Raw genomic sequence first — 10202 nt, 5'->3', positions numbered from 1 at the left:
CCAATCCTAGGTGGGAATATAAAATGATACAGCTACAGCCACGGTGGAGGACAGCTTGGTAGCTCCTCAGAAAAGATGAACACAGAACTACTATACTACCCAGCAATCCCAATCCTAGGTAGATACCCAGAAGAAGTGCAGGCAGGAACGCAAATGGAAACCTGTACATCAATATTCATTGCAGCACTTTTCACAATAGCCAAAATGTGGAAATAACCAAAACGTCCATCAACAGAAGAAGAGATAAACGAAATGTGATACATACACACAACAGAACAGTACTCAACCATAAAGAGAAATGAAGTTCTGATGCATGCCACAGCATGGACGAACCAAGAAAACATTATGCTGAGGAAAATAAGTCAGTAACAAGAATAAATACTGTATGATCTGATTTACATAAAATAAGCAAATATATAGAAACCAAGGAATATTAGGGGTGGGAAACTGATCAAACATGCAATCAGGATGCACTGATAATTACTGGTGATGGGAATGGGAAAGGTGGAAACGAAGAAGGATTGATAGTTGAAAAATATGGCCTTGGTGGCAGAAACAATGCTGGCGATCGCATGATAGAATTTTGCAAGACCAACAACGTCTTCATTGCAAACACCTTTTCTCGACAACATAAAAGGTGACTACGTATGTGGACCTCGCCAGATGGAATACACAGGAATCAGATCAACTACATCTGTGGAAGGAGACAATGGAAAAGCTCAATGTCATCAGTCAGAACACGGCCAGGGGCTGCCTGCGGTACAGACCATCAATTGCTCATACGCAAGTTCAAGCGGAAACTGAAGAAAACTAGAACAAGGCCACGAGAGCCAAAGTACAACCTTGAGTATATCGCACCTGAATTTGGAGACCATCTCAAGAATAGATTTGATGCGCTGAACATTATGACCGAAGACCAGACAAGCTGTGGAATGACATCGACATCATACATGAAGAAAGCAAGAGGTCATTAAAAAGACAGGAAAGAAAGAAAAGACCAAAATGGATGTCAGAAGAGACTCGGAAACTTGCTCTTGAACGTCGAGTAGCTAAGGTGAAACGAGGAAACGATGAAGTAAAAGAACTGAACAGAAGATTTCAAAGGGCGGCTCCAGAAGACAAAGTAAAGCTGACATGTGCAAAGACCTGGAGATAGAAAATCAAAAGAGAAGAACACGCTCAGCATTTCTCAAGTTGAAAGAACTGAAGAAAAAATTCCAGCCTCCAGTTGCAATACTGAAGGATCCTATGGGGAAAATATTGAACGACGCAGGAAGCATCAAAAGAAAATGAAAGGAATACTCAGAGTCACCGTATCAAAAAGAATTGGTCGACGTTCAACCATTTCAGGAGGCAGCACATCATCATGAACCGATGGTACTGAAGGAAGAAGTTCAAGCTACACTGAAGGCATTGGAGAAAAACAAGGCTCCAGGAACTGATGGAATACCAATAGAGACGTTTCAACAAACAGATGTAGCGCTGGAAGTGCTTACTTGTCTATGCCAAGAAATCTGGAAGATAGCTACCTGGCCAACCAACTGGAAGAGATCCATATTTATGCCTATTTCCAAGAAAGGTGATCAAACTGAATGCAGAAATTATCGAACAATACCATTAATACCAAACACAAATACAATTTTTGCAGAAAATCATTCAAAAGCGGCTGCAGCAATATACTGACAGTGAGCTGCCAGAAATTCAAGCCAGATTCAGAAGAGGACCAGGAACCAGGGATTTCACAGCTGATGTCGGATGGATCCAGGCTGAAAGCAAAGAACACCAGAAAGACATTTACTTGTGTTTTACTTATTATGCAAAAGCATTCGACTGTGTGGATCATAACAAATTATGGCCAGTATTGTGAAAAATGGGAATTCCAAACACTTAATTGTGCTCACGGGGAATCTGTACACAGATCAAGAGGCAGTTGTTCGAACAGAACACGGGCATACTTCGTGGTTTAAAGTCAGGAAAGGTGTGCGTCAGGGTTGTATCCTTTCACCATTACCTGTTCAATCTATATGCTGAGCAAATAATCCGATAAGCTGGACTCTATGAAGAATGGGGCATCAGGATTGGAGGAAGACTCATTAACAACCTGTGATATGCAGATGACACAACCTTGCTTGCTGAAAGTGAAGAGGACTTGAAGAACTCACTGATGAGGATCAAAGACTACAGCCTTCAGTATGGATTACAACTTAACATACAGAAAACAAAAATCCTCAGAACTGGATCAATAAGCAACATCATGATAAACGGAGAAAACAATGAAGTTGTCAAGAATTTCATTTTAGTTGGATCCACAATCAACGCCCACGGAAGCAGCAGTCAAGAAATCAAGACGTACCGCACTGGGCAAATCTGCTGCAAAATACCTCTTTGAAGTGTTGAAAAGCAAAGATGTTACACTGAAGACTAAGGTGTGCCTGACCCAAGCCATGGTGTTTTCAATTGCCTAATATGCATGTAAAAGCTGGACAATGAATAAGGAAGATGAGAGAAGAACTGATGCCTTTGAATTGTGGTGCTGGTGAAGAATATTGAATATACCATGGACTGCCAAACGAACGAACAAATCTGTCTTGGAAGAAGTACAACCAGAATGCTCCTTAGAAGCAAGGATGGTGAGACTACGTCTCACATACTTTGGACATGTTAACAGGAGGGATCTGTCTCTGGAGAAGGACATCATGCTTGGCAAAGTAGAGGGTCAGTGAAAAAGAGGAAGACCCTCAACAAGATGAACTGACACAGTGGCTCCAACAACGGGCTCAAGCATAACAACAACTGTGAAGATGCTGCAGGACCAGGCAGTGTTTCTGCTGCACATGGGGTCACTACGAGTTGGAACTGACTGGACGGCAGCTGACAACAGGGTTGGGAAGGAGAGGGGAAGGGGAGTTTTGCTTAGGGAACATTGAGTTTATGTTAATGGTGATGGAATAATTAGCAAAACGACAGCAATAAAGGTAGCACAACATGAAGGATATAATCAACGTTGCTAAATTGTATATGTAGAAATTATTGAATTGGTGGTTTTGTTGTATGTGTTTTCACCACACACAAAAATAAATCATTCAATATGTGAAAATAAACAAAGTGTATGAAAATTACGTTTCAATAAAGTTGATTTTTAAAAATGTGAGTCTCTCTCTTACCCTCAAAATTCTACTCCCAAACATAACCAGTTACTTTTGGTGAGTATTCCTTCAGTCTTTTTTCTATACGTATATAAATCATTAATACAGAAAGACACACATTTGCTACCAATATGGTAACAAACTACACAAATCATTCCACAACCTGCCTTTGTTTTTCCATTAATATTATGAACCTCCTTCCGCTGAACACAAAAAAGCTACTGCATGTGTTTAACAGCTACAAAGTGTGCGTTTAACCAAGTGCATCTTAATGGACGTTTATTCTAAGAGCTTCCTGTGGAAGTGCCGCCTCAGCTGAGAGCTGAGGGAAAAAGTGCTCTCTGGGTAGGGTTGGGTGAGCTCCAGGGAACGGGGTGGCCTGCAAAGGCCCCGGCAGGGAAGGGCAGGTGCTCGAGGAACTGAACGTGTGTGACGTGGGCTGAAAGACAGTCAGATGAGGCAAACAGGCGGAACACAGAGCCTCGAGGGGGTGTTGCCGACGTCAGTGTCAACCTAAGCAGAGTACAGGCCACCAGGTTTTAAGAGGTGGAGTAGAAAGCCGACTTGGGCTTTGACTGGGCTGGACACAAAGAGCTGCCGGCAGACCTTACAATCCAGACGGGAGGTTACAGCAGGCTGTCCCGAGGCAGGGGCGGTGGGGATGAGGGTGGGGGTGAGGGCATGAGGGAGGCATAATCACCTGGACTGAAGGACTAACTGGACACGGACACTGGCGAAAGAGGAAGAAATGTCAGGGGCACTCGCCGGCACTCCTTAGCTGAGGAGCACCCCTCGAGAACCCGTGTCTGGGGAATGAGAAAATGCCGAGGGGACTGCCAGTCCACCCTTAGCTGAGGGGTACCCCTTGAGAACTTCCAGGCCATCTGCAGCTGAGGGGCACCCCTCGAGAACCCGTGTCTGGGGCTGGTGGGAGCAGCACCACTGCAGGCGCACATCTAGGGTTGGGAGCTGCCGAGATACTCCAGGGGAGTGTTCAGCAGCCGGTGGATATACAGACCCACAGAGGTGGAAATCCAGAAGTCTTTATGTGGATAAACTTGCCTACAGAGTATCAGACAAACTCCTTTAAGTCTACAGAGAGGAGGGCTGATTGGCAAAGGGTGCGAGAGGCGACAGGCAGGGGCAGGGAGAAAGCCAGCGAAGTTTGGTGTCACAGAAGCCGACCCAAGAGTGCCTGGAGGAGGGGTGATCAGCAGCACAAACACTGCAGAAAGGCCAGCAAGGATGGGAGCTGAAAAACGCTTAGAGCTCAGCAAATTAAGGTCACTCCTTAGTAGGAGCCCTGGTGGCATAGTGATTGAGCATTCGGCTGCTAACCCAAAGGTCGGTGGTTTGAACCCACCAGTTGTTCCATGGGGGAAAGATGCAGCAGTCTGCTCCTGTGAAGATTACAGCCTTGGAAACCCTATGGGGCAGTTCTACTCTGTCACATGGCGTTGCTATGAGAAGTACCTGTTGGCCCCATTCCTGGCACAGAGTAGATAGTCCTCACATTTTTACAATGTCACAGACAAAAACTGGCCTTATGGATTGCTTCTAGTTGGCTCTGCTTTTGTAATTAGTGAAGCTGAGAACCTTTTCCTGTTTAGTGGACATTTCAACTCCTTCCTTTGTGGATCTCTCACCTCCTTCTGGGTTTCCTATATGCGTTTCCATCTGCCCTTGATTCAATCCTCTTTACATGGTATGAACTTCCGGTCTTGTTGTGTCCACTGTAAATATTTTTTTTCCAGGTTACTGCTTGTCTGCTGACTTTATACATGTCTTCCACCGTATGGAATTTGCTGTTTTCAAGTAGTCAGATCTGTCCATTCTCTCCTTTATGGCTTTCATAAGGCACTCCTTCCTCTTCACACCAGCCTGGGCTGCCCTGGTATTTCTAAGGAGGGTAGGTAGGGTGTGGCGTCTGCTCACCCCAGAAAGCAGGTGGGCAGCACTTGGGCTGAAGGCAGGGGTCCTGACAACTCTAAGGGGCAGCTCAGGCCTGACACCTCCTTGGAGGTTGGCCCGGGACTGCTGCGGCCGTCTCAGAGCCAGGGGGGCTTCTCAGGCTCCATTTGAAGGGGAGTCTGCCCTGGTCACTCTATTTCGCATCACAGTTGTACAGCACAGCGTGGCAAACACAGGCCACGGGGTCAAACCAATGGCGTCACACTCGGCTTCTGATGCCAGCTGTGTGGTTTTACCCCTTAAAGTCTCTTTTTTCCTCTTCTGAGAAATGAAGAAGACAGAAGTGCCTAGCTCACGGGGCTGCTGTGAGTGAGGAAAGGTGTGTGCTTTGCGCTCACGGCGGTGCCTGGCACAGAATCAGTGAATAAGAACTCTTTGTTATGACTATAAAGTCCCTGAAGAGAGAGAAGGCATTAGAAATTTAGTTACAGAATTTTAAAAAAAAGGAAAAAAAAAACAGCTGTTGCATCTTGACATCTGAAAGCACTGCTCAGGACCGCAGCGCTGTGGCGTTTAAGTCGCTGTTTTATCCAGGATACCAACACTGTAAGATTAAGTACGTTCTCCAACTGGGAGGCAGGGCAGGGGACACACTCCTTAGCTGCCACCGCCCGCTCCAACCAAATCCAGAGCTGTGCAGAGCTAGCTCCACTTATGGGCTGTCCTGTCCCAATTCCTCCCTGATGGGGAATGAGAAGCAAGGATCTGCAAACAACTGATAACAAAGTGAAACAAAACAGCTCTGGCGTGAGGCTCCACAGATAGAGCTGAAGGAAACAAATGGGCTGGAGGCTGGACGTTCCAAGAACAGCACCAGCTAACTCACCAACATCAGTAAAAACCTGGAGCCCTGTACACGCGTTCAGACACTTTTTAAAAACTTGATCTAGATTCCTTAACTTCTGAGTGAACAAAGAAGCTGGGTGTTCTGATGACCAGGAGCCCAGATGTGTTCTCCCAGCTTTCACAGGACAGATTTCAGAAGTGGCCCCCTCAACCCCCATCACACTCCTTCTTGACTTCACTCACAGCACTCATCACTCTCTGGAACTATCTTGGTGATTTACATGTATACTTACATATTTTATGCCTCCCCCCCCCCCGCCCCTGGCCATTAAAAAGTAAGCTCTGTGAGGGCAGAACTGTTACTGTCTTGCTCTTCACTCCGTCCCTCTTGTCTAGAACAGAGTGTGGTACCTAGCAGATGCTCAGTAAATACTGCTGTATGAAGGACATACCACATCCAAAAGTAGAGAGTGGGAAAATCAAGAAAAAAGTCAGTGGAAAATGTGCACTGATCCCTTCAATCCCAGACTGTTTTACTCATTCAGCAAACATTCATTGAGCACCTACTAAATGTCGCCCCTAAGCCTTGAATCAGCAAGCAAAGCAGCAGCTCCTTCTCAGCACACAGTAAGACGTCACCTGACTGGCCTGGGATGTCAGGCTCAGCCAGAGGCGCACCACACTAACATGCAGCAACATCCTAACTCCTCCGCCCTCTCCACCGCCACCCCTCTACTCTTCCTTCCCGTCCCAACTGAATGTCACCTCCGCAGACAGGCTTCTCTCAGCTCCCCATCTAAACTGAGCCCCCACCCATCACTGCTTATCCATCCTGCTCCTTTCTACCCCTGCATTAACTACACTTTATAACTGTACAGTACGTGCACGCCCGTTTAATGGCTCCACGAAGGCAGGGATATTATTCTTCCCCAACTGTACATCCACTACAATATCAGCACACAGCTGCTGCTCAATAAATAATTCTTAAACCCGTCAATAAAGCTTTACTTTTTTCTTTACCCATAAATCCCAGGTAAGGGACTATGTATCGCTAGCACTTGGGAGATGCGCTGTCCAGGGTCACTAAGCCTTATATAAAAGCAGCAGCAACAACGGCAGAGGCCAGATAGTACTGGTTTGGTCATTATAAACAATTTTAGACGTGTCATTTAACCTTTCTGAGTTTGTTTCCTCATCTGTAAAGTCAAGAGATTGGACTTGATAACCTTAAAGAGTCCTTCAACCTCTAAACCTAGGGTTCTAACTGAGCCACTGAGGTCAGCAGATCACCAAGGAGGATGGTACCTCATGGGTCAGGCTGGCCTGGAAACCTGCCTCTAAATATTATCTCACAACCTTCATGCTTCTCATAAAGCACGTGCTCTGGCAACCTGATAAGGGGCATAAATCACGGGTCTCAGTGCCATCCTATTTCTGAGGCTTTTTCAGCATTCTGTTGCCCCAGCAAAGTCGATAGCACCGAACTAATGTCCAGTTAGTTAAAAGTGGATTTCAAGTGAAAGACTACAGAGTTCCTCTAAACCTCCAAAAGAATCAACATTTATAGAACATGAAGCCAAATGGTTTACCTTAATTCGAGGCATAGTAACTGTAGGTGGCTTTGCTTCAGCCACGAAACTGTGAGATGCTCCTTTTTCCACAAGATAAGTCGTGTAGGGCATAAATTTCACACCTTTTGACCCAAACACAAAATCATCCCTCAAGGCATCTATCAGCACAACGACAACTTTACTGAAGAGAGGTGGTGGGAGCTTAGTCCAGTTGGAACTGGCTCCTAAAATGTGTTTGAAAGAAGAAAAAACAGAAATTGAATTTTACACTTTATTTAACAATCAAGGATCTTCAGAATCTAGCTCCTGCTACTTCTCCAGCATGTACCTTTCATTCTCCAAGCCTCAGGGGTACTGAAATATCTTTAGCTAGAGATAAGACTAGAGAATAGTAGTCCCTCCTTGAGGATCCAGGGACAAAAAGGAATCGAGCAAGAAAGAGGTGTGGGGATGAGATGAATTAGAAGGTTTTACATGATGGGAAGTACTGGGACACAGCATCCTTACGTGAAGGTCTTGGAATGGGGCATTTAGGGGGCTAGACCTAAAACAGCGCTGCAGGCAGAGGGTGGGCCAGCCTTTACAAACCGTGTTCACATGGTCAGTAGGTGGTATTACGCAAACCTGGCCGGGAAAGGGAGAGCCTTTACCAAAGATGTATTGCTAGGCAGGTGAAGGCTAAAAGGGGCCTAAGGAAGGGAGCCCTCAGCCACTGGAAAGAAAAGGGTCCTGGAAGAAATATCGTAAAACTGCAAAGGGGTTGACAGGAAGCTTATCTGCTGTGTCCTATTGGGCCAAAAGGGCTCCAGAAACAGGAAGTGACCCAAAGGTTATTCGGGGGAGGCGGGGTTGCATTGGATGAGTAGTGCTGGGGAAAGGCGGGAGCCCTGTGGTGATCGGGGAGGAGGGTCAAACTGGGGGCAGCAGCGATGGTTGCCACAAGCTGTAGTGGTGGAAATTTGGGAAGCATATCTGTATCCAAAGAGGCTGGAGCGGCAAGAAGAGGGTTCCCGGGCGTGAGGACCAGAATAGAACAGCAGGCCAAGGAAAAGGACTCCTGGAAGGAGTGACCCCACCCCACTCCGAGGGAGTGATTGGGAGCCCCAGGAAAAACCGTCCTCCGGGGGAAGTGAGGCCCGGGAAAGGGTCCGTACCAGTCGAGGGTTCTGGCGCTGGGGGTTCTGCTCGGTGCTCTGTCCTTGAAGAAGAACGAACAGGAACCGGGAAGAATCCCCGAAGGAAGATCGCGACCCCGAGCACCTCGATCGCTACGCAGCAGGCGGCAAAGGTCCCGGAGCCCAGCCGCATCGTGCCGAACCGCCGGGGCCGGGATATTGGCTCGCCTGACCCCAGTCCAAGCCTCGCCAAGCGGCAGCACCTTCCGCTTCCGACTAGAGGCCTCGGGCAGGTGTGGACAAGCAAGCCTATCAGTCGCGGGCTCCCCATGTGTCGTCACGTCCGCCGGCGCGCCAGAAATACGAACGAAGGGGGCGGGCACTGCTCGAACTGAGGTGGCCGGGAGGTCTGGGGGCCATATTCCGGCGTCTCGCCCACGGATGAGCGCTCTGGGTCGTGTTTGACTATTGTCTCTGTGACCGCGTATTGAACACCTACTGTATGCTGTACCCCGAGCTACGAGCTTTCACACAAATGACCTCACTTACTCTTCAGTCAGCCTGGTGACTCAGCCGTTACCCACCCGTTTTTCAGGCGGAGAAAGAAAATCCCAGAGTCCTTAGGTTTCCTGCCATGAAAGCGGATCGGGGAGACTCCGGGAGGCAGTGGCCGGGGTGAAGACTCAGAGGACGGGGAGTGACCCGGAGGGGAGGGGTGGGGACAGGCGCACGGCCAGAGCCGAACCTTGGACAGCCCTCACACTGAGGTGAGGCCCGGAGCCGGGAGGCCGAGAGACTGGCCGGGCGGACTCGGGGGTGGCGGGGGGGTCCCGGTGGAGCCCCTAAAGGGCTTCGGCAGGCAAGCTCAGAAGACAGGCGTGGCCTCTGAAGATCCCGTCGTCCTAGAGGCACTTTGGCCACTGGGTGTGAGTGTAAGAAGACTACTCAGCGGTCACAGGGGACCGCCCGCGACTTCGGGGCCGTCTGGGCGCCGGGCGGGCCGGGCGTCAAAACCACGCTTGTGCTGGGGTTTGCCCGGGACCGGTCCGCGTTGGGCAGTGACAGTCCCGCATCCCGGAACCCCTTGGTCCTGGCGAAAACGGGCGGGTGGGTCGTTCCGGCCGACGTCCAGTACCTGTTCCTCCGCCCCACTTGCCCGCCCACGGCCGAGGGCAGGTTTTGGGAAGAAAAGAAGTGGGGAGGTAGGATTTGGGAGCAGGTTAATCCTGATGTAGACGGTAAGGACGACGCGTAACTGCGGAAACGCTCCTCCGACGAACGGGTCTCTGAATCGGTCGGACACCAGCGCACGTCCCTCCTCAGCTGCACGCTGTGTAAGGCCCGTGGGCAAAACCCCAAAAACCTCTCTGCCTCCGACTCTCCATCCACGGCCTGCGCGCTGCAGCCCGTCTCCTGCCCCTCTCGGGATCCCGCTGTGCCTTCTCAGACCCCTGTCAGGCGAGGATTAACCAGTCAGTAGGGTTATGCACGGGCCCCTGGTAGCGCAGTGGTTAAGTGCTCGGCTGCCAACCGAAAGGTCGGCAGTTTGAATCCACCAAAGCCGCTCTTTGGAAACGCTGTGTCTATTCTGTATGAGATATAACTAAATTACT

The 10202-nt window shown here is 48.8% G+C and overlaps 1 protein-coding gene across 2 annotated transcripts in view; it reads right to left on the bottom strand.

The window, feature by feature from the left end:
• PIGG (phosphatidylinositol glycan anchor biosynthesis class G (EMM blood group)) overlaps positions 1 to 8782 on the bottom strand; it is a 60454-nt gene extending 51672 nt beyond the window's left edge. For both annotated transcript variants that reach the window (XM_012557604.2, XM_023737960.1), the window contains exons 1-2: positions 8629 to 8782; positions 7493 to 7698 (exon numbers count right to left, since the gene is read on the bottom strand). In XM_012557604.2, the coding sequence (XP_012413058.1) occupies positions 7493 to 7698; positions 8629 to 8782 (360 nt within the window). The remainder of the gene's footprint in view (positions 1 to 7492; positions 7699 to 8628) is intronic.
• Between the last annotated feature and the right edge of the window lie 1420 nt (positions 8783 to 10202).

Source organism: Trichechus manatus, unplaced genomic scaffold (genome assembly GCF_000243295.1).
Source record: "Trichechus manatus latirostris isolate Lorelei unplaced genomic scaffold, TriManLat1.0 scaffold00111, whole genome shotgun sequence".
Taxonomy (NCBI): Eukaryota; Metazoa; Chordata; class Mammalia; order Sirenia; family Trichechidae; genus Trichechus; species Trichechus manatus.
The sequence above is the reverse complement of the archived record's forward strand: the minus strand, read 5'-3'. Positions and strand labels throughout refer to the sequence as shown.